General features: G+C 55.8%; 1 protein-coding gene across 9 annotated transcripts in view; it reads left to right on the top strand.

Annotated features, from left to right (window-relative positions):
- The window catches only part of GRAMD1A (GRAM domain containing 1A), a 32,492-nt gene extending 13,618 nt beyond the window's left edge, over window positions 1-18,874 (top strand). For 4 of the 9 annotated variants that reach the window (XM_032249082.1, XM_032249079.1, XM_032249081.1 and 1 more), the window contains 19 exons: window positions 1,217-1,427; window positions 1,524-1,544; window positions 1,990-2,074; window positions 2,194-2,297; window positions 2,386-2,481; window positions 4,180-4,260; window positions 5,873-5,985; window positions 6,157-6,307; window positions 6,808-7,015; window positions 8,320-8,463; window positions 11,577-11,695; window positions 11,782-11,924; window positions 14,155-14,258; window positions 14,344-14,517; window positions 14,604-14,691; window positions 15,538-15,549; window positions 15,876-15,983; window positions 16,068-16,188; window positions 18,453-18,874. In XM_032249082.1, the coding sequence (XP_032104973.1) occupies window positions 1,326-1,427; window positions 1,524-1,544; window positions 1,990-2,074; window positions 2,194-2,297; window positions 2,386-2,481; window positions 4,180-4,260; window positions 5,873-5,985; window positions 6,157-6,307; window positions 6,808-7,015; window positions 8,320-8,463; window positions 11,577-11,695; window positions 11,782-11,924; window positions 14,155-14,258; window positions 14,344-14,517; window positions 14,604-14,691; window positions 15,538-15,549; window positions 15,876-15,983; window positions 16,068-16,188; window positions 18,453-18,545 (2,067 nt within the window). In that variant the 5' untranslated portion in view covers window positions 1,217-1,325 and the 3' untranslated portion in view covers window positions 18,546-18,874. The remainder of the gene's footprint in view (window positions 1-1,216; window positions 1,428-1,523; window positions 1,545-1,989; window positions 2,075-2,193; window positions 2,298-2,385; window positions 2,482-4,179; window positions 4,261-5,872; window positions 5,986-6,156; window positions 6,308-6,807; window positions 7,016-8,319; window positions 8,464-11,576; window positions 11,696-11,781; window positions 11,925-14,154; window positions 14,259-14,343; window positions 14,518-14,603; window positions 14,692-15,537; window positions 15,550-15,875; window positions 15,984-16,067; window positions 16,189-18,452) is intronic. The other 5 variants (XM_032249078.1, XM_032249083.1, XM_032249077.1 and 2 more) reach the window with 4 other exon arrangements.
- Window positions 18,875-22,945: the final 4,071 nt, after the last annotated feature.

Here is a 22,945-nt window from a genome sequence, read left to right as displayed (position 1 = left end):
AAAAAAAAAAAAAAAAAAAAAAAAAAAAAGAAATTAAGAAAGATGCTCAGGGTTTTAGCTCCAACAACTGAGTGGAAAGTCGGTGTTCAATAAATATTTGTTTGAAATACTAAGTTAATTTTAAAAATAGCAGGTGTAGGCCAGGTGTGGTGACTCACGCCTGTAGTCAGTCCCATCACTTCAGGAGTCCAGATGGGCATATCACTTGAGGTCAGGAGTTTGAGACCAGCCTGGCCAACATGGTAAAACCCTGTCTCTACTAAAAATGCAAAAGTTAGCTGGGCGTGGTGGTCCGAGCCTGTAGTCCCAGCTACTCTGGAGGCTGAGGCAGGAGAATCACTTGAACCTGGGAGGCCAAGGTTACAGTGAGCTGAGATCACACCACTGCATTCCAGCCTGGGCGTCAGAGCAAGACTCCGTCGCAAAAAAAATAAAAAATTAAATAAAAAGTAGCAGATGTTGAGAGCTCGCTAGCAGATGTCGTTGAGAGCTATTAGAATTACTTTACATAGGCTGGGTGCGGTGGCTCATGCCTGTAATCCCAGCACTTTGGGAGGCTGAGGCTGGAGGATCGCTTGAGGCCAGGATTTTGAGATCAGCTTGGGCAGCTTGGGGAGACTCCATCTCAAAAAAAATTAAAGTAGGCCTGGCACAGTGGCTCATGCATATAATCCCAGCACTTGGAAAGCTGAGGTGGGTAGATATCGAGGTCAAGAGTTCGAGACCAGCCTGGCCAACATGGTGAAACCCATCTACTAAAAATACAAAAGTTAGCCAAGTGTGGTGGCAGGAGCCTGTAGTCCCAGCTACTCAGGAGGTTGAGGCAGGAGAATCAGTTGAACCCAGGAGGCGGAGGTTGCAGTAAGCCGAGATCACACCACTTCACTCCAGTTTGGGTGACAGAGCAAGACTCCGTTGCAAAAAAAAAAAAAAAGTAAAATAATAAAGGAAGTGCTTTACATGTCCTGATTTGTGTAAGCCCCAGACAACCAGATGAGGCCATGTATTTATCGTCCGTGGATGACTGATGAAGTAACTAGCACGGAGATGTTAAGGAGCGCCGTCTGAGTCTCACTGCTGGGAAGAGGAACAGGATGGCTGGGTGGATGCGTGTGTATCCGAGGATCAGCGGGCTGATGAGTGGGCCACTGAAAATAGGCCTGTCCCTGAACCCCAGCCTGTTTCTCCCAGTAACACTCCTCTTCCTGCCCCCCAGCACCACACCCCACTCTGGCCGGAGCACGCCAAGCAGCTCCCCATCGCTCCGCAAGCGGCTGCAGCTCCTGCCCCCAAGCCGGCCTCCACCTGAGCCAGAACCAGGCACCATGGTGGAGAAGGGGTCGGATAGCTCCTCAGAGAAGGGTGGGGTGCCCGGGACTCCCAGCACCCAGAGCCTAGGCAGCCGGAACTTTATCCGCAACAGCAAGGTTGGTGCAAGCCCAGGTTGGGTGGGGAGAGGGCTGGGAGGGGGGGCCGTCGGGTGATCTGGGGGTTCGTCCTGACTTCTCTTCTTTCCCTTGCAGAAGATGCAGAGCTGGTACAGTGTAAGTTTCTGGGCAAAGGGCTTGCTGGCGGGCTGGGAGGACAGGGTGCTGGGCCAGGAGCCCCAGGCTGCAGCAGTCAAGGAGTGTATGCTGGGATTGAGTGGGTGCAGAGCTAGGGTCACATTCTGTGCTATTATTTATGTGCTGTGTGACCTTGGATGAGTTACTTAACCTCTCTGGGCCTCTCCCTGTCCTTGAGAAACAGCCCCACCTTACAAGTCTGAAGGGAAAGTGGAATGAGTCAGTGATGCCGGTGGGTGCTTGGTACAGGGCCTGGCTTGCATAGGAAATCTGTAATTGGCAGCTGCCATTGTGGTTACTCGTGTGTCGCATGTAGTGGAACCCGTCAGGGACGTAAGAGACTGAGGGGATTCTGGGAGCTTTGTGGGGCAGAATTGGGAGTGTGAACCCCCATCCAGATTCTCACCTCCCAAACTTCCCCCAGATGCTGAGCCCCACTTACAAGCAGCGTAACGAGGACTTTCGGAAACTGTTCAGCAAACTCCCCGAAGCAGAACGCCTCATCGTGGGTGAGTCCTGGACCCCAGTCACGGCTCCTAGCCCAGCCCTATGGCTCCCCGCCGGCCCGCGGATGCTGGCACAGCCCCATGACTCAGGTGTCCTCCTGTCTGTCCCCGGCCACTCTCAGATTACTCCTGCGCCCTGCAGCGTGAGATCCTGCTGCAGGGCCGCCTCTACCTCTCCGAGAACTGGATCTGCTTCTACAGCAACATCTTCCGCTGGGAGACCACGGTAAGCCCACGGCTGTGTGGGGCGCAGGGGCGGAGGCCACCAAGGCCAAGCCCTACTCTGCTCCTCTTGACCCTCCTGCTGTCCTCAGATCTCCATCCAGCTGAAGGAAGTGACGTGTCTGAAGAAGGAAAAGACGGCTAAGCTGATCCCCAACGCCATCCAGATCTGCACGGAGAGCGAGAAGGTGACGGAGGAGCCAGTGACGGGACCACACAGTCCTCCATCTCAGCAGGCCACCTCCCCCAACCACGCAGAGCCCATTTGTTCTGTGCCCTGAGCTCTCTCCGAGCTGTCCCCTCTCTCTGTTCTCCCGGCCAGGCTCCCATCACCCCTGACCTGATCCCTGCACCAGCCTCTCTTCTCTTTCCCCGAAACCTGTCACCTCACACAGCTGCTCAGGAACAGCAGAAATAGTAAAACTCTTCCATGTATGTGGTGCCTCAGCCGCCCCTCCCCTTGTAAGTCTCCCCTGATGCTGTGTCCCTTGGCCTCGTGTCTGTTGGTTGCAAGATGGCTTTCTCACCAGCAGCACAACAAGGAGGGGGCAGGCATGAGAGATGCTTCCCTGCAGACTTCCCTTTGTGTTGTGTTGGTTGAAAGTGGATCTGACCAGGTGCAGTGGCTCATGCCTGTAATCCCAGCAGTTTGGGGAGGCTGAGGTGGGAGGATTCCTTGAGCCCAGGAGGTCGAGGCTAGCCTAGACAACATAGTGAGACCCTGTCTCTATTTAAAAAAAAAAAAAAAAATTGCCGGGCGGGGTGGCTCACACCTGTAATCCCAGCACTTTGGGAGGCTGAGGTGGGCAAATCACGAGGTCAGGAGATAGGGACTAGCCCTGGCTAACACGGTGAAACCCCGTCTAATAAAAATACAAAAATTAGCCAGGTGTGATGGCGCATGCCTGTAGTCCCAGCTACTCAGGAGGCTGAGGCAGGAGAATCGCTTGAACCCAGGAGGTGGAGGTTGCAGTGAGCCGAGATCACGCCACTGCATTCCAGCCTCGGTGACAGAGCGAGAGTCCATCTTTAAATAAATAAATAAAGGGCCGGGCGCGGTGGCTCAAGCCTGTAATCCCAGCACTTTGGGAGGCCGAGGCGGGTGGATCACCAGGTCAAGAGATCGAGACCATCCTGGTCAACATGGTGAAACCCCGTCTCTACTAAAAATACAAAAAATTAGCTGGGCATGGTGGTGCGTGCCTGTAATCCCAGCTACTCAGGAGGTTGAGGCAGGAGAATTGCCTGAACCCAGGAGGCGGAGGTTGCGGTGAGCCGAGATCGCGCCATTGCACTCCAGCCTGGGTAACATGAGTGAAACTCCGTCTCAAAAAAAATAAATAAATTAAAATAAAATAAAATAAAAAATAAATAAATAAATAACCAGGTGTGGTGGCACACACCTGTAGTCCCAGCTACTCACTCAGGCTGAGACGGAGGATGGCTTCAGCTCAGAAGGTTGAGGCTGCGGTGCACTGTGATCACGTTACTGCATTCCAGCCTGGGTGACAAAGCCAGACCCTGTCTCAGAAAAAAAAAAAAAAAATCAACTGACTATTCTTAGTGGCAAAGGAGGCTGGGCAAATTCCCTGGGCTTCCCCATCACAGCCCAGCCCCTCTGGGCTGACCCTGTCTGGAGATGCGTCAGTCCCCTCCCTGGACTAGGAGCTCTGAGTACAAGGCCAGGGGCTATCTCTCCATCCCCGTGATTCTGGCATTGTCCAGCGCAGGGCCGGGCGCAGGATAGGTGTTTTGTGGGGTAATGCAGGGGTGAATTAATGGATTCATGGGGACAAAGATGTGGCATCAGTGCAGATGAGGGTGGTGCCTACTGCCTCTGTCCTGGCGTCTCCCGCACCTGCTCACACCTCTCTCTTCCCTCACAGCATTTCTTCACTTCCTTCGGGGCCCGTGATCGCTGCTTCCTCCTCATCTTCCGCCTCTGGCAGAATGCACTGCTTGAAAAGGTGGGCCTGGGTGAGGCCTGGGTGGGGACGGGGGGCTGCCAGGGGGACCGTGAAGCCAGGGGCTCCAGAACTTGCTGAGCTGGAGGCAGCCTTGGCTCTTCTCCGTGGGCACCAGGCCCAGTGCACCTGCAGCTCCTCCCTGGGCCCCACCTGACTCTGAAGCTGAGTTTCTGGCAAAGGGACATGGATTTGTGTAAACTGTCATAATTCTTCCCTGGGGCTGAGAATGATTTTCACCCTGAACAAAATCCAGGTTCCGCTGGCAGTGGGGGAGCATGGATAGATGGTGGATGGTTGTCACAGGGATATGGGCTATGGCCGGCCCCACAGCACCTTAGAAAGCCCCAGCCCTGTCCTCAGTCTGAGCGGCACTCACAGGCTGCCTTCTCAGATGCTCCGATTTCCCTGGGGCTGGCAGAAGCACTGAGGGTCCCATTCCGCAGCCTGAGAGACGGACAGCGCACTCAGGCCCTAAGGAGGACAGAACAGAGCCCCGGGGTTCCAGCCCTATCCCCTAGGGCAAGTGATTGAACCCCATCTGTCAAATGGGGGCCATCCCCACTTCATAACACCCAGAATTGGGCCCAGAATAAATAGTCATGTCAGCTCTCATGAGCAGAGTGATTCAATCCCTGGCCACTGGCCCCCGCCCCCGGCTGTAGAACAAGCTCCCTTAGGGTCACATCTCGACACTGCCACGTCCTGGCTGGATCTTGGCATGTCACCTGGCACTTCTCAGCGCCATTGTTTTGAAGACACAGTGAGTTAGCACATCTGTAAAGTGGTTAGGAGAATGCACCTAGTTGACAAGGCAGCAAATGTCTGCTGCTGTGATCACTTGCTGTTATCTGCTGTGATCACAGCCACTCTGGCAAGCCTACGGCTCCCGAGGACACCTGGGAAAAGATCTGGGGGGGGCAGGATGGCATGGGGTGGGAGCCTCAGCCCTGGAGTCTGGCAGGGCTTGACCAAGTCACTTGAACCTTGAACGCATGACTTTCCCTACATGACTTCCCTTCCCTGGGCCTCTGTATTCTCTGTAAAAATGGGAACATTCATGGCTGGGCATGGGGGCTCATGCCTGTAATCCCAGCACTTTGGGAGGCCGAGGTGGGTGGATCATGGTGCCCACAAGGTGAGGAGTTCAAGACCAGCCTGGCCAACATTGGGAAACCTTGTCTCTACCAAAAACGTAAAAATTAGCCAGGCGTGGTGACACACACCTGTAATCCCAGTGACTCGGGAAGCTGAGGCAGGAGAATCGCTTGAACCCCGGAGGCAGAGGTTGCAGTGAGCTGAGGTCACACCACTGCACTCCAGCCTGGGTGACAGAGCCAAACTTCATCTAAAAAAAAAAAGTTATTAAGAAAAGTGGGAACATTCTCTGGCCAGAGTATTGTGGGAGGCAGGAAGCATAAGTGCTGGCTGCAGGGCCTGGAGGGGCTGTACAGGGGGTTTCCCACGTGTTGGGGCCAGGTCTGGGGCGGGAGCTCGTGGCTGCCTCCTTGTGGAAGCCAGGGGAACTGCAGAGGCCGAGGGCTGGTGAGGAATCTGGCAGGCTGGGCTCTGGCTGGGGTGAGATGGAGGCCAACCCCAGATCCCACCTGCCCAGACGCTGAGTCCCCGAGAGCTCTGGCACCTGGTGCATCAGTGCTACGGCTCAGAGCTGGGCCTCACCAGCGAGGATGAGGACTACGTCTGCCCCTTGCAGCTAAACGGTCTAGGGTGAGTTGGAGGTCAGGGGAGGTTGCAGGGTTCTGGGAAGAACAGGATGGGCCGTGTGCAGAGTACCTGGAGTGCTGGGGGCCTGAGGTGGTTGTATGAAGTCTGTGGGATCCAGGAGGGTGTGTGGGGTCTCAAGGACACAGCAGTCCCGCTTCCTCCCCTTCCCCACAGGACCCCCAAGGAAGTGGGAGATGTGATCGCCCTGAGCGACATTACCTCCTCAGGGGCAGCTGACCGCAGCCAGGAGGCGAGCCCGGTGGGTTCACGCCGTGGCCGTGTCACCCCCAACCTTTCCCGAGCCAGCAGTGACGCAGACCACGGGGTGAGCAGTGGGGTGGAAGGGGCGTGATACTGAAAGGAAGGGACAGAGGAGGGCTGGGAGTGCAGTGGGGGAAGGACAGCCTGACAGATTTGGAAGGGAGTGGACAGAAGGGGCAGGGAAGGGGTGGATGGAGGAACAGGACGGGGGTGGGAAGACGGGCATGGGACAGATAGGGAAAGAGAGACAGGAAAGAGAGGGGACAGACAGAAGGGGAGGGACATGGGTGGATGGATGAAGCAGGAGACAGACGGACAGGACAGGACAGGCAAGAAAGCTTATGGCCCAGGCATCTGAGACAAGCCTGGCAGGGGCTGAGAGGGGCCCCATGTGGGTGGCTCCAGGCCGATCGCAGCTCCGCCGGGAGCCTTCGGTGCGTACACCACCCAAGGTGGATGCATACGGTGCGTACACCATCCTGGAGTCCTTGTGGCCAGTGTGGACCTGGGGGCCCTGGGGCTGGGTTGGAGGTGGCCAAGGCTACATCAGGCCTTTCTCTGCAGGCAGAGGAGGACAAGGAGGAGCAGGTAGACAGCCAGCCAGACGCCTCCTCTAGCCAGACAGTGACTCCGGTGGCTGAACCCCCAAGCACAGAGCCCACCCCACCTGACGGGCCTGCCACCCTGGGCCCCTTGGATCTGCTGCCCAGCGAGGAGCTGTTGACGGACACGAGTAACTCGTCTTCATCCACTGGAGAGGAAGGTGAGGCAGGTGGGCACGATTCGTTCGCCTCCCCTACTTGCAAGCCTCGCTCAGCCTTGAGCAACGGGATGGATTAGCTCACGGCTCCGAGAATCCAGGTGCTGGCGGGATGGCGTTCAGGTGCTGTTTCTAGAAATCTGTCTTTAGCTCTGCTTTGAAGGCAGCATGGCAAGGTGAACGCAAGCACGGACTGAAGGCAGCTTGCTGGAGTTCGGATCCTGGCCACACTGCTCCCGTACCATGTCACGCGGGCAGATTGTGTAACTTCTCTGAGCTTTGCTTTCCTTCCCTGAAAATGGGGTTAACAATAATACCCACTTCACAGGGTTTTGTTAAGAGAATGAAACGAGGCTGGGCGCGGTGGCTCACTCTTATAGTCCCAGCACTTTGGGAGGCCGAGGCAGGAGGATCGCTAGGTGTGGTGGTGCACAGCTGTAGTCCCAGCTATTTGGCAGAGCAAGGCAAGAGGATCCCGTGAGGCCAAGAGTTTGAGACAAGCCTGGGCAACATAGTGAGACCCCTGTCTTTACAAAAGATTAAAAAAAAATTAGCCAGGCATGGTGTCATGCACCCTGTGTAGTTTCAACTACTAGGGAGGCTGAGGCAGGAGGAATGCTTGGGCTCAGGAGCTGGAGGCTGCAGTGGGCTTTGATTGCACCACTGCACTCCAGCCTGGGCAGCAGAGCAAGATCTTATCTCTAAAATGAACAAAGGGAGAGAAGGAAGTGATTTCATGACTTTTAGCATTGCCATGATCATTATTCATTTTCTCTCTCCACTAATTCTCAGGTAGCCTCTACTCTTGTCTCTTACAGGGCAGAGAGGACTGCCCCAGACCAGCCCAATGAGAGAGAGCAGCCTATTTTTTCCATTGTCTACAGCTGACACCTAGGGTTGGCTCTGATTGCTCCACCTTGAGAGCGTGCCTGTGACTGAGCCAATCACTGTGGTTGAGCAGCTGGGCCTGGGTCACACACTCACCCCGGAACCAATTGCTGTGCTCCTAGGCTGATGCTCCCAGGAGCACGTGCTCACCCCATAATGAACCCCTGTGGTTTCAGTCGCAGGGCCTAGGTGTGTTTTCTACCCAGAACCAAGCACGGTGGCTCTGACGGGCTGGGCCTGGGGCAGATGCCCACCCTCAGCCCATCCCTGAGTCAGGAGGGCTCTATGTCAGTGTCCTGCTCTGACCCAGGAGGTTGAGCCTGCTCATGCACCCTACAAGGCCTGGGAGTGGAAAGGCGTGGCCTGCGGTGGGAGGGAGGGAGGAGTAGAGGCCGTCATCACCCCGAACCCTCCTCTGTCTGCAGCGGCGGACCTGGCCGCCCTGCTTCCCGACCTCTCCGGCCGCCTCCTCATCAACTCCGTCTTCCATGTGGGCGCTGAGCGGCTCCAGCAGATGCTCTTCTCGGACTCGCCCTTCCTCCAGGGCTTCCTGCAGCAGTGCAAGTTCACAGGTCAGCGGGGGCGGGGGCGCATGAAGGAGAGGCCAAGGTGACGCAGGTGCAGGGGAGGGGTGAGGAAGGGTAGCCCAGGACACAGGAGGGCACTGGTAGCCGGTGGAGCCGGGCGGGGTGGTGAAAAGCAACATCTGTGAGACCAGAAGCAGTTCTGCTTCTTACTAGCTGGGTAGGCTTGGGTGGGATTCTGAGACTCCCTGTGCCTCAGTTTCTCCTTCTGCATAACGGGGTATGGTAATAGTACCTGGCTTATTGGTTCTCATGAGAACTAAATGAGTTTATACTAGAAAAACACCTAGAACAATATAATAAAAATAATTTAATAAATACAAATTTAGAGGCTGCGGCGGGGCTTTTGCCTGTAATCCCATCACTTTGGGAAGCTGAGGTGGGAGGATCACTTGAGGTCAGGAATGCGAGACCAGCCTGGGCAACATGGTGAAATCTCCTCTACTGAAAATACAAAAATTAGCCGGGTGTGATGGCGCATGCCTATAGTCCCAGCTACTCGGGAGGCAGGAGCAGGAGAATTGCTTGAACCTTGGAGGTGGAGGTTCCAGTGAGCTGAGATCTCGACACTGCACTCCAGGCTGGATGACAGAGCGAAACTCTGTCTCAAAAAAAGGGGCGTGGGGGGGCAGCTGGGCAAGGTGGCTTATGCCTGTAATCCCAGCACTTTGGGAGGCCAAGGTGGTGGATCACCTGAGGTCAGGAGTTAGAGACCAGCTTGGCCAACATGGTGAAACCCCATCTCTACTAAAAATACAAAAAATTAGCTGGGTGTGGTGACGGGCACCTGCAATCCCAGGTACTGGAGAGGCTGAGGCAGGAGAATCACTTGAACTCGGGAGATGAAGGTTGCAGTGAGCCAAGATCGTGCCATTGCACTCCAGCCTGGGCAACAAGAGCAAGACTCTGTCTCAGAAAAAGAAAAAAAAAGGAAAAAAAGGATGGGGGGTGCCAAGGCAGTAAGATCATGTCAGCCCAGAAGTTTGAGACCAGCCTAGGCAACATAGTGAGACCCAGTCTTTACAGAAATAAAAAAACTAGCTGAGCGTGGTGCTGTACACCTGTAATCCCTGCTACTCTGGAGGCTGAGGCGGGAGAATTGCTTGAACCTGGGAGGTGGTGGTTACAGTAAGCCGAGATCGTGGGCTGCACTCCAGCCTGGGCGACAGAGCGAGACTCCATCTCAAAAAGAAACAAACAAATAAATAAAATTAAAAAGGCTCCTGAGGCCTCCCCAGAAGGCAGATGCCAACATCATGCTTCCTGTACAGCTTGTGGAACCGCGAACCCATTAAACCTCTTTATAAGTTACCGAGCCTCAGGTATTTATAGTAACGTAAGAACGGCCTAATGCAGAGCTCCTCAGCCTGACACGCCACCCCGTTTAGGACATAAGCATAGTTTTGGGGTCCTTGTAGCCCCCCCAACACAAGGCACAGTCTTCGTGATTCTGCAGGGTATACATGTCTCATCAATATAGAAAAAGAAATAAAGAGAAACTCGCATCTGACGCACTCCGGCCCAGCTTGAATCTCTTTCATAGCCTCCCAAGTTCCTTGGCTGTCCCCGTGCCAACCCTTCAGCCTCACTCAGCTCTGTGGCTGTCCCTCTCCATATCTGGCTGCCCCGTCCCAGCCTCAGGGGACTCCCAGTGTCAGCCTCCCAGGCTCCTCCGCCCCACCCCCTTCCTTCCCTCCTCAGTTCCTCCTTCAGGTCTTGATTTGGATTTCGCCTCTTCCTGGCAGCCTTCCCTGACCCTCCTCAGATGGCAGATACCCCCAGACGCTCAGCCTCTGCCCTTAACTCAGCACGCTGGTAGTGTGTGGTCTTCATGTAGATATTCCTGTTGTTCCCAAGAGATTCTGGGTCTCAGGACAGGAGTTCATCTATCCTGGTCTCCCACTGGCCTCCAAGCCCTGCACAGGCCTGACAGGGTAGACATTAAGTGTGTGATCATTAGCATGTATTTTTTTTGATTCGGGGTCTCGCTGTCGCCCTGGCTGGAGTGCATTGACGTAATCCTGGGTCACTGTAGCCTCTGCCTCCCAGGTTCAAGCGATTCTCCTGCCTCAGCCTGAAGTGGCTGGGATTACAGGCACCCGCCACCACGCCAGGGTAATATTTGTATTTTTAGTAGAGACGGGGTTTCACCAGGTTGGCCGGGCTGGTCTCGATCTCTTGCCTTTAGTGATCCGCCCCCCTTGGCCTCCGGAAGTGCCGGGATTAGAGGTGTAAACCACCATGCCTGGCTGTCTCAGGGAGCTTTTGATCATGGTGGAAGGCAAAGGCGGAGCGTGTGAGAAAGAGTGCCACATACTTAAATGACCAGATCTCAGAAAAACTCACTATCATGAAGACAGCACCAAACCATGAGGAATCCGCCCCCATGATCTAAACACCTCCTGCCAGGCCCCACCTCCAGCACTGGGGGTTACAATTCAACTTGGAATTTGGGCAGGGACAAATCACCAAACTATACCAAACTCAGACTCTGTCCTCGGGGTACTGGGGAACTGTGAAGTGTTCTAGGAAGAGAAGGGGTAGACTGAGGCTTGGCATTACCAAGATGCCCCTGGACTAGATGAGGAGACTGAGGTCAGACACTCAAGGGAAGACTGGGCAGGCAAAAATGGGCTGAACGAGGAGTGAAGCTTGGGAGATTTGGTGAACGTGGTGGAGGTAACAAACTAGGGGTCTGACTACGGGGTGTCCAGGGCAAGGCCTAGCACTCCAGTGGGAGCCTGGAGCGCCCCTGAGGGGGGACCTGGGAGATGCAGCAGGTTTGGAGAGATGTTGAGGCCATGTGGGGCTCCGTGGGTTCAAGGGGTCCGGGGAACCTTCCAGGGGAAGGTGTTGAGAAGATTGCGGGTCCAATGCTCAGGGCAGAAGCCAGGATGGGTGCGGAGGGGGAAACTGAGGCTGCAGTGGATGAGATGGTCCTACCCCAACAGCTAAGGTTTTAGGCTCCTGGAAGAAAGGTGGGGACACAGGAAGGGTGGGGATTGGGCCAAGTCCCCAGAGAGATATCCCAGAAGTCTGAGTCTTGTGACCTGTGGGCAGAGGACTGGGGTGTGGTCTCATGCTGCTCCTCCCTCCGCCAGACGTGACTCTGAGCCCCTGGAGTGGGGACAGCAAGTGCCACCAGCGCCGGGTGCTGACGTACACCATCCCCATCAGCAACCCGCTGGGCCCCAAGAGCGCCTCCGTGGTGGAGACACAGGTGGGCCAGGTGGGGCGGCCGGGTGGGTGGGGCAGCCGGGTGGGTGCGGTGGGGTGGCCCTGATTCCCCCGGCCCTGTCCCTGCAGACGCTGTTCCGGCGTGGCCCCCAGGCTGGTGGGTGTGTGGTGGACTCCGAGGTGCTGACGCAGGGCATCCCCTACCAAGACTACTTCTACACTGCCCACCGCTACTGCATCCTGGGTCTGGCCCGGAACAAGGCGAGGCTCCGGTGAGTGGTGGCTGGCCCCTGCATCCCATGCCCTGGTGGCCCCAGGGCCCCTGTCCACTCCTCAAGTCAGCAGCAGAGCGTTGGTTCCCACCCTGGTGGAGGAACAAAAGCGTGGGGTTCCTGAGGCCCTTGTGCTCCAAATAGTGGAGGGTGGGAAAAGCGTGGCCCTGGGACAGCTCCTCCCATCTCAGAGAGAGTTTGAGCCTCAAGATCCCGAGGACACAGCAGCAAAGCCAGGCAATGTCACTTCTCTCAGGGAGCTCATATTCAAGTGAGGAATTAGACAATAGAGAAATAGGAAAATCTGGCTGGGTGTGGTGGCTGACGCCTATAATCCCAGCACTTTGGAAGGGTGAGGTGGGTGGATCACTTGAGGTCAGGAGTTCGAGACCAGCCTGGCCAACACGGCAAAAACCCATCTTTATTAAAAATAGAAAAATTAACCAAATGTGATGGTGAGCGTCTGAAGACCCAATTACTTGGGAGGCTGAGGCAGGAGAATTCCTTGAACCTGGGAGGTGGAGGCTACAGTAAGCTGAGATCGCACCACTGCACCCCAGCCTGGGTGACAGATGAGACTTCATTTCAAAAAAAAAAAAGAGAAAGAGAGAGAAATAATTAGGAAAATCTGCTACAGAACATCCACTGACAATTAGGGCTACGGAGAAAAATGAAGAAAACGTGGCAGGTTATAGAAGCAGGGGCATGGAGCCTTTTACACCTGATACGCTGCTCAGGGAGGGGCCTGCTGGGAAAGAAATTTTTCACCAAGAACCTGAAGGAGCTGAGAGCAACTCATTTGGGACCGTGGGTGCAAAGGCCCTGAGGCAGGGGTGTGGGTAGTGGCTGGGGTGGAGCAAGATGGGGTGAGTAGGAGGTGAGATTCAAGTGGCGAACCAGGACCTGAAGCAGTGGCTCACACCTGTAATCCCAACACTTTGGGAGGCTGAGGCAGGAGGATCACTTGGGCCCAGGAGTTCGAGAGCAGCCTGGGTAACATAGTGAGGCCCTGTTTCTTCAAAAAAAATATTTTTTTTAATTAGCCAGGACTGGGCGCCATGGCTCACACCTGTAATCCCAACACTTTGGGAGGTCAAGGCAGGTGGATCGCTTGAGGTCAGGAGTTCGAGACCAGCCTGGCCAACATGGTGAAACGCTGTCTCTACTAAAAATACAAAAATTAGCCGGGCATGGTGGCGCACATCTGTAATCCCCACTACTTGGGAGGCTGAGGCATGAGAATCACTTGAACCTGGGAGGCAGAGGTTGCAGTGAGCTGAGATTGTGCCACTGCACTCCAGCCTGGGTGACAGAGTGAGACTCCGTCTCAAAATAAAATAAAACAAAAAAATTAACCAGACATGGTGGAGGTTGCAGTGAGCCACGATCATGCCATTGCACTTCAGCCTGGGCGACAAGGCAAGACCCTGTCTCAAAAAAAAAAAAAAAAAAAAAAAGAACCAGATGTGGCTCATGGTGAAGACTTTACTTTTACCTGGAGGTACAACTAGGGCAGGGCTCTGAGCCAGGAGGGTGCTGACCTGACTCAGGTGGTCCCAGGCTCCCTCTGATCTGGTGGACAGGGACATGAGCAGGAGGCCAGGAGGAGGCTGCTGGGACATCCAGGCTGGAGGGGACAGAGGCTGCTGGATCAGGGTGGAACAGTAGAGGGGGAAAAGTTTAGCTTCTGGAGAGATTTTGTAGGTTTAGCTGACAGGATTTGATGAGAGATTGGATGTGGGGGTAAGGGAAAGAAGAGAGCTCAAGGAATACCCCGAGGCGTTTGGCCTGAGCCACTACAACCAACGATGGAGCTGCCGGTGACCGAGATGGAGGCGGCAGGGAGGACTGGGTCCAGGGAAAGATCAGGTCAGTTTAGGACCGAGCGGTCTCTGCTGAGCCGAGCCCATGTGGAGTTGGGGTGCAGCAGCCAGATGGAAGAGGTTCAGGGGCGAGGTCTGGCTACGAGGTGGTCTATGAGTGGACAGGGCTCGGGCTGCTGCGAGTGTTACCCAGGTAGTGGGCATGGGTGGAGTTGGCTGGCATTTGGGCTGAGTGGGGTGGTGTGTGGGAGATCCAGGGAAGCCATGGAGAGTAGGGAACCCATCTATTTTGTCTGAGTGACAATGGGCCCTCTGAATTACGGGAAGGAAAGAATCCATCTTGGGGGACAGGGCAGCCAGGCCTGGAGTCAGACCCAGAGCGCCTTCCCCTGATGTCCCAACTCCAGAGTGTCTTCTGAGATCCGCTACCGAAAGCAGCCGTGGAGCCTGGTGAAGTCACTCATTGAGAAGAACTCGTGGAGCGGCATTGAAGACTATTTCCACCATCTGGGTAGGGGCAGAAGGCCGGTCAGGGCGCGGGTTGGGGGGTGGCCTGGCCAGGTGGGGACATCCAGAGACCCCTCTCTTTTACACAGAGCGAGAGCTCGCCAAGGCTGAGAAGCTGTCACTGGAGGAAGGCGGGAAGGATGCCCGGGTCTTGCTATCCGGTCTGCGGCGGCGGAAGCGGCCCCTGAGCTGGCGGGCTCACGGGGATGGGCCGCAGCACCCAGACCCTGACCCCTGCACCCGGGCCGGCATGCACACCTCAGGTGCGTTCCACTGGGGCCCGGTCCAGATGGGTGGAGGAACTGGGGTCCTGTACCAGGCTGTCTGACTCCAAGCCACTCTCCTGCAGGCTCCCTCAGCTCCCGCTTCTCCGAGCCGTCTGTAGACCAGGGCCCCGGAGCAGGCATCCCCAGTGCCCTGGTTCTCATCAGCATTGTGTGAGTAAGAGACAGGAGCAGTGGCCACACAGGCCTGAATCTGCCTCCTGGCTGTGTGACCTTGGGCTCTCTGGGCTCCCTTAGCTAAAGTGGGTGCGTGTGTTTGGTTACAGCAAGGATTAGACGAGGTGATGTTTGGGATGTGTCGGTTTGCTATGGAGAAGACTTCCCTGCTAGAAGAACAGAGCCCCGGCGGGGGTGGGGGGAGATCAGAGAGCGCTGACCTCATCCAAGGATCAGGGGGCTCTTTCTGGAGGAGCAGGCACATAAAGATTCTGGAATTAGGTGCACAGGGAGAGGTGTGCATAACAAGTGAGGTCGTTGATGCACGTTACTCACGTCTTCTGTGCCCTGAGGACACAGCAGTGACCTTGAGGGGAAGATAGACCTGACACCAGACCAGAGTGATCGGGCCCGGGATGGGGGAGGCATGGGCAGAGGGGTCGGGGCCAGGAGTGGGGAAACCCTGGGAGGCCAGTGGCGGCTTCCTCCCAGGCCACAGGGGGCAGTCAGGATGGGCATCCTGGGAGAGTGGAGACCGCCTAGGCTGAGAAGAGCATTGGCGGGGAGAATCCACATGCCCACCAGCCCAGCAGCCTGCAGGAGGGGGCGGGCAGGACACTGGAGGAAACAGAAGCAGGATCCCAGGGTTGAGCAGACCCTGGGAGGTGAGGGTCAGGTCGGCCACATGCTCAGCCTCTGAGCCTCAGCTCTCAGCGCTCATCCAGTGAGAGGACGTGGTGCGCTTGGCCCAGAGCTGCCCAGAGCGAGGAGGGCTGGGGGTGGCGGGGGCAGGCCGGGTGGCACTCATCTTTCTGTCTCCCCTCACTGCTGCTGCTGCTGCAGGATCTGTGTGAGGTAGGGTCCTGAGTCCTCCCTCTGCCCTCCCCTACCTGTACCCTACCCCTGCTGTAGCCTCTTCTCCCCACTCCGTGCCCCCAGCTCCCCCAGGGAGGTGGCCTGGTGGGGGGGTCAAGGATGTGGGCGTCAGACAGGCCTGGATTTGAACCCTGGCTTTCCTGCTATGGGCTGTGCATCCCTAGGCATGTCTCTCATCCTCTCTGAGCGTCATTCTCCTCTGCAATGAGGGATAGAGGTGTCCCTACAAGGTGTAGTTGTATTGGGGGTGGCAGTTTCGGAGCATCCAGACCCTGGGACTCCTGACCTCTGACCCCTGTCACCAGCCTTATCATCCTCATTGCCCTCAACGTCCTGCTCTTCTACCGCCTCTGGTCCCTGGAGAGGACGGCCCACACCTTTGAGTCCTGGCACAGCCTGGCCCTGGCCAAGGGGTGAGTGGGTAGCCTGGGGAAATGGGGGGGGCTTGGGCACATCAGGGGAGGCCAAGGCTCTGCTCAGGCCTGGCATCCCCACAGCAAGATCCCCCAGACGGCCACAGAGTGGGCGGAGATCCTGGCTCTGCAGAAGCAGTTCCACAGCGTGGAGGTGCACAAGTGGAGGCAGATCCTGCGGGCCTCCGTGGAGCTCCTGGATGAGGTAGGAGGCGCCGCTCGGGCAGGGCCTGGGGCTGCGGGGCTGCCGGGTCCTGTGCTGAAACCCCACCATGCGGCAGGCATGTCCCCTGTCCAGGTCTCAGTGTCCTCCGCTGTAAAATGAGGAGGCCACTCAGAGTCCCCACCCCACAGCACTGCAGGGGAAAGCAGGGAAACATGGATGGAAGAAAGCACTGATTGGCTCACGTCCTGGACAAAAGTCCAGAGGCGTCTCACGTTAGGCACGGCCGGGTTTGGTCACTCGACAGCAGTAAGAGTCGATCTCTCGCACCAACTATGCCTGGTGCCCATCTCCAGGGTTGGCATCATTGGGGGACATGCTTTTCCCCCAGGGGACCACGGAGCTCACTCTCATTGGCTGCTGGGCTCCTGGGTCCACCCCTGACCCATCGCAGCAGCCAGGGCAGGCCAGGCATGCTCCCTCTACCCCCTGCCCCCTTCTGGGGTAACTAAGGGGTCACATGGTCTGAAGGGGAGAGACTCTCCAAAGGCCCTGAGGTCTCATCTCCAAAACGGGGTGGACCCAGACACCCAGCGTAGTTCAGGGGCAGTGTCTACTCAGGCAACCAGGTTCCACTTCTGGTGTGTGATCTCATGCAAGTGACTTCGCCATGGTGGCTGTGGCTTCCTTTGTGCACGGGATAACGCTGACGCTGCCTCAAAGACTGCTGTGAGGATGCGACAGGCTGACATTGGGAGTGGTGCCAGGCCTGCAGGAAACACTGATGTGATGGCTTGAGCCTCGAACTCCTGGCTCAAGCAATCCTCCTGCCTCAGCCTCCTAAGTAGCTGGGACTATAGGCATGCACCACCACGCCTGGGCTATTTTTACATTCCTTTTTTTTTTTTTTTTTTTGAGACGGAGTTTCACTCATATTACCCAGGCTGGAGTGCAATGGTGCGATCTCGGCTCACCGCAACCTCCGCCTCCCGGGTTCAGGCAATTCTCCTGCCTCAGCCTCCTGAGTAGCTGGGATTACAGGCACGCACCACCATGCCCAGCTAATGTTTTTGTATTTTTAGTAGAGACGGGGTTTCACCATGTTGACCAGGATGGTCTCGATCTCTTGACCTGGTGATCCACCCGCCTCGGCCTCCCAAAGTGCTGGGATTACAGGCTTGAGCCACCGCGCCCGGCCAATTTTTACATTTTTTATAGAGACTGGAGCCTCACCACGTTGGCCAGGCTGATCTCAAACTCCTGGCCTCAGACAGTCCTCCCCTTCGGCCGCCCAAAGTGTTAGGATTGCAGGTGTGAGCCATTGCGCCTGGCTCTGAGTTAAATTTTTATCACTTTCCTCTCTCTCAAATTGCCAAGGGTGCAGAGTGGGCATCACAGATTGGTGCTCACAGTAGGTGCAGATTGAGCACTTACCTGCGGCTGGGCTATTCTAAGTGTTAAGCACGACTGCCTTCTCCCCACCGCTGGCCTTTGAGGAGGATGCTCTTGCTAGCCCAGTCTTTTTGAGACAGAGTCCCGATCTGTTGCCCAGGCTGATGTGCAGTGGCCTAATCTTGGCTCACTGCAACCTCTGCCTCCCAGGTTCAAGCGATTCTTGTGCCTCAGCCTCCCGAGTAGCTGGGATTACAGGTACCCGCCACTACGCCAGGCTAATTTTTTGTATTTTTAGTAGAGACAGGGTTTCACCATGTTGGCCAGGCTGGCCTCAATCTCCTGACCTCAAGTGATCCACCTCAGCCTCCCAAAGTGCTGGGATTACAGACGTGAGCCACTGCACCCAGCCGTTAATCCAGGTTTTATACATAGGTAGGCAGTATGAGGCATGCAGAGGTGCGAGGAGCTCAGGAACTTGCCCGAGGTCACAGAGGGGGTGGTGACAGCTAACATGTGCTGAGCACTTAGTGTGCACCAGGTTCTCGGTGCTCTTCAGGACCCTGAAATAATCCTACGGAGCAGATGTGATACAGACCCATATTTCAAATGAAGGGATTTGGCTCACGGTGGTTACAGGACTTGCCTGAGGTTACCCGAGGTAAGCAGCAGAGCCAGGATTTGAACCCAGGCCATCGGGGTCCCAGGTGCACACTAAGCCCCTTCCTCTGCTGACTCTGAGAAGCTAAACTGGGTGCATCGTGGCTGCGCTCGTCTCACAGAGGGACCCTGGAGTGGGACAGTATGGCCTCTGGACCGTCTTCAGTTTCTCAACGGCAGGATGGGGGTGGGTGACATCACCTCCCACTACCCCCCAGTGTTCACCCCCGACCCTGCTCACCTCCTCCCCACAGATGAAGTTCTCGCTGGAAAAGCTTCACCAAGGCATCACAGTCTCAGACCCTCCGTTCGACGCCCAGCCCCGGCCTGATGACAGCTTCTCCTGAGGACCCAGGTCATACAGCTCTTCCCTCACGTGGACAGATGGACACACAGAGCCTTGGCGGCCACTGCTGGCACGGTGTGAGCGCCAGGCATCTCCCGCCTGCCCCTCCTGACGGCCTGATGGGGGCCACGCAGACGTGGGGGCCACGGAACTGAGATGCACTTTATCCCAGGGAGCTGGCCTGGCCTTGGGCAGGCCCCCCACTAACTTATTTCGCCCAGCTGAGGTTGTGGGGGGCGCCTCCTGGGGTAAACGATTCCCTCAGCTCTGGGTTTAATGTATTATATTTATTTGGGGCCAACAGTTCCCCAATAAAGGGTCAGAAGTGGCTGTGACTGTGCCTGTGGGGCCCTGGGGGTGGGTGGGAGCTTCCTGTGGCACTCAGATCCTGCCGTGGCGGGGAGGGGACCTCTGTCTGTTTCCTGGGGCCATAGTCACTGAAATGATCTGGAATTCCCCCAGCATCTTACACAAGCTTTACATCATGTGAGGTCAGTGCAGGAACTCCGAGGACAGTCTGGTGGCCAAAGTTCAAATCCTGCTTCCCAGCAGTTGTGTCACTGCAGCGGGTCAACCCTCCGGAGCTTCCGTGTTCTTTCCTGTACGATGGGTGGAATTACAGCACCCGTCTCAGGGTTGTTAGAAGGGAGTGGTTCTCAATCTTGAGCTGCATTCGAATCTACTAGAGGGCTTGGTGCAAAACAGACCGTGGGGGTCCTCCCTCCAAATTCCTGGTTCAGTATGCCTGGGGCAGGGCTGGGATTCTGCCTTTATAACAAGTTTCCAGGAGATGCTTATGGTGCCATCTCAGACCACACTTTGTTTTTGGTTTGTTTTTGAGATGGAGTTTCGCTCTTGTTGCCCAGGCTGGAGTGCGATAGTGCGATCTCGGCTCACTGCAACCTCCATATCCTGGGTTCAAGCAATTCTCCTACCTCAGCCTCCCCAGTAGCTGGGATTACAGGCATGCTCCACCACATCCAGCTAATTTTGTATTTTTAGTAGAGATGGGGTTTCTCCATGTTGGTCAGGCTGGTCTCGAACTCCTGATCTCGGGTGATCTACCTATCTCGGCCTCCCAAAGTGCTGGGATTACAGGCGTGAGCCAACGTGCCCAGCCCTGATTGTGTTAAGTTAGGGTTTCTCTGTCACCCAGGCTGCAGTGCAGTGCCAAAAACAGCTCACAGCAGCCTCAACCTCCTGTGCTCAAGCCATCCTCCCACCTCAGCCTTCTGAGTAGCTGGGACTACAGGTGTAAGCCACCATGCCCGGCTAATTTTTAATTTCTTTTTAGAGATGGGATCTCCACTATGTTGCCCAGGCTGGTCTTGAACTCTTGGCCTCAAGCGGTCCTCCCGCCTCAGCTTCCCACAGTGTTGGGATTATGGGCATGAGCCACCGCACCCAGCCCCAGACCACACTTTGAGAACCGCTATTATAGATTCAAGGAGTTCATAAATGTGGCTACTTAGAACAGGGCCTGGCACAGATGGAATGGAGTAAGTTTTCAATAAATGTTATGCTTATTGCATAAAAATAGAGGGAAAAAGTAACTCGTGTAGTGAGTACCAAGTAATGTACATAGCAGCTCTTTGCCAAGATCTGATGTTCATTTTATTCTCAGTGACTCCACGAGGTAGAGACAAAAGATGTACATGCCGAGGCTACCCAACAGGGAGGCGGACTCCAGGCCTGGCCCCAGGAGTCTCCACATTTAGATTCAAGGTCCTAACCCCCTCAGGACCCCACCACAGCCCATTCAGGCCGAGGTGGGTTGGATCCCTATTTTACAGATGAGGGAATAAATGAGCTTGGAGGCAAAGTCCCTGGTCCAGGTAGAACCCAGGTCCACCTCGCTCAAACCTTGTCCTGGTTCCAGAGTGTGTGTGGGGTAGACACCTTTGACATGTCACACCACTGGCTATAAGAATCATCCTAACTGATGGCTTGGGGCAGGGAACTGGAGGGGGATTGGAGAGTGGAGGAGTGGCATAGGAGGCAGAGCCAGCAACTCCCACTCTCTAGCTGTGTGATCATGGCAAGGTACCCACGCCGAGCCTCAGTTTTCTATATCTGTAACATGGGTATAATAATAATGTCACTTATAGGAAGAATTAAATGAGCTAATGTTAGTAAAGTGCTTCGAATGCTTAGAAGCACCAAGGCCATACATAGCAGGTGCTCACTGAACGTCAGTTTGTAAGGCTGTGAGGTGCTTCCTGTCCAGTACTGAGGCCTGTCCTCACTGTGCCTTCGCCTACCATCCCCCACCAGAGGAAGGGCCCCGAACAGCAAGAGGGTTATTTTCTGCAGGGGAATTTCACAGCTCAGGAGGTGCTGGCATCAAAGGTCTAGACCACAGAGGTGTCTGGTGTCCCTGGCTCCCTGCCCCTCTGCCATGGTCCTGCCTCACACCCTGGCTCCTCTTGCCTGGCAGGGCTGGGCCAGGGGGACTCTGGGACCGTACCCCACCCAGAATTGGAGGCTAGGACCTGGGAGGCTAGACTTCAGCCAAGAGTCTCACTCCCAGCCTGGTCCTGACTGCCCAGAACTCCCACCTCCATTCTCTGCATTTGGCAGAACCTACTGGTAGGACAGGCCACTCTCCCCTGCTGGAGCAGGATTCCAGATCCATCCTAGGCCAGCTACATGACTGGGCAAGGGAGCGGCCCTCTCCCAGGCTCAGTTTTTTCATCTGTAAAATGGGGACAATAGAACTTGCTGAAGGTTTGAGGCAGTACAATTGGGTTCAGTGAATCCCAAGAGCTTAGTAAACATTGGCATTCATTTATTCGTTTGACAAATACGGATCGAGTACCTGCAATGTGCCAGGAACAGTTTAAGGTGCAAGAGACATGGTGGTGCACAGGACAGTGTCCTCACCTTGAGGAATCTCTCTCTCTCTCTTTTTTTTTTTTTTTTTTTAAGATGGAATCTCCCTCTGTGCCAGGCTGGAAAACAGTGGCGCGATCTCGACTCAACTGCACCCTCCGCCTCCCGGGTTCAAGCGATTCTTCTTCCTCAGCCTACTGAGTCTGGGATTACAGGTGCCCACCACCACTCCCAGCTAATTCTTTTGTATTTTTAATAGAGATGGGGTTTTACCATGTTGGCTAGACTGGTCCGGAACTCCTGACCTCAGGTGATCTACCTGCCTCTGTGTCCCAAAGTGCTGGGATTATAGGCATAAGCCACTGCACCTGACCCACCTTGGGGATCTTGTATTCCTAGGCTGGAGGGACAGGGGATGAACTAATGCCATAAAGGAAGAACATGGCCAGGCATGGTGGCTCACACCTGTAATCCCAGCACTTTGGAAGGCCGAGGCAGGAGGATCACTTGAGGCCAGGCATTGAGGCCAACATGGTGAAACCCCGTCTCTACTAAAAAATAAAGATTAGCCAGGTGTGGTGGTGCTTGCCTGTACTCCCAGCTACTAGGGAGACTGAGGTGAGAGAATCGCTTTAACCCGGGAGGCAGAGGTTGCAGTGAGCCAAGATCCTGCCACTGCCCTCCAGCCTGGGTGACAGAGTGGGACTCCCATCTCAAAAAAATAAACAGGAAGAACATAATGTCAGGTAGTGAGGGTGCTGTGAAAAACACTCAACAAGAGTAAAGGAGGTCAAGTGAGGAGCTTGGGAGGCAGTTTACTCTGAAGGGACACGGAAGACCTGACGAAGGTGACATTGGAGCCATGGAGGCAGAGGGAAAGTGGCGGGCCGAGGAGAGGGCAGGGGCCAAGGCCCGAGGCAGGAATGGGTCCTCTGTGTTGGGAACAGCAGGAGGGCCTGGACAGCCAGAGTGGAGTGGGAGGAGAGACTGGTAGGTGATATCAGGGACATAAAGGGGTGCAGGGGATCATGAAGGGGCCCTCCTCCTGAAACAGCACCTCCAGATCCCCCGGCTGCTTCTCTCCAGGGTGCCCCACCTGCTTGGGTGAGGTCTGGATTGTATCTGCCGTCCTAGCCGGACAGCCCCCCACCCTCCTCTAATGCCTACTTGGGGTCCCTGCACAGTGACTCCCGGGCCTGGATATCAGGAGAGGAGAGATCACTTGGAGGTTTCCTCCCTTCAACTCCTGAGGATGACCTCCATCATTTGAAGTCGGAAACCCGGCCTCCAAACTGCGTTCCAAGTCCTCCTGTGACTGGGGGTGACCTTTCCCAGACTCCCTGGGAAGGTGGGGGTGGTCCCCAGGGCCCAGCGGGGTCGGAGACACCCGGACCACTTGTCCCGTTCCCAGAAGTCGCGGTCCCTACGCCACCCGGAGAGGCCGGTGCAGCGGGCGCCTCCCGGGCCGCTGCGGCAAAGGCTGGGCGGCCGCGCCCTCCCCCCGCGGTGATTCATCCCGCCCCCTCCCTCTCCTCCCTCCTCCCTCCCTAGGCCGCGGCCGCTGCCGCT

Source organism: Sapajus apella, unplaced genomic scaffold, assembly GCF_009761245.1.
Source record: "Sapajus apella isolate SASKATOON/1434 unplaced genomic scaffold, GSC_monkey_1.0 scaffold68, whole genome shotgun sequence".
Taxonomy (NCBI): Eukaryota; Metazoa; Chordata; class Mammalia; order Primates; family Cebidae; genus Sapajus; species Sapajus apella.
This window is presented reverse-complemented; position numbering and strand designations above follow the sequence as displayed.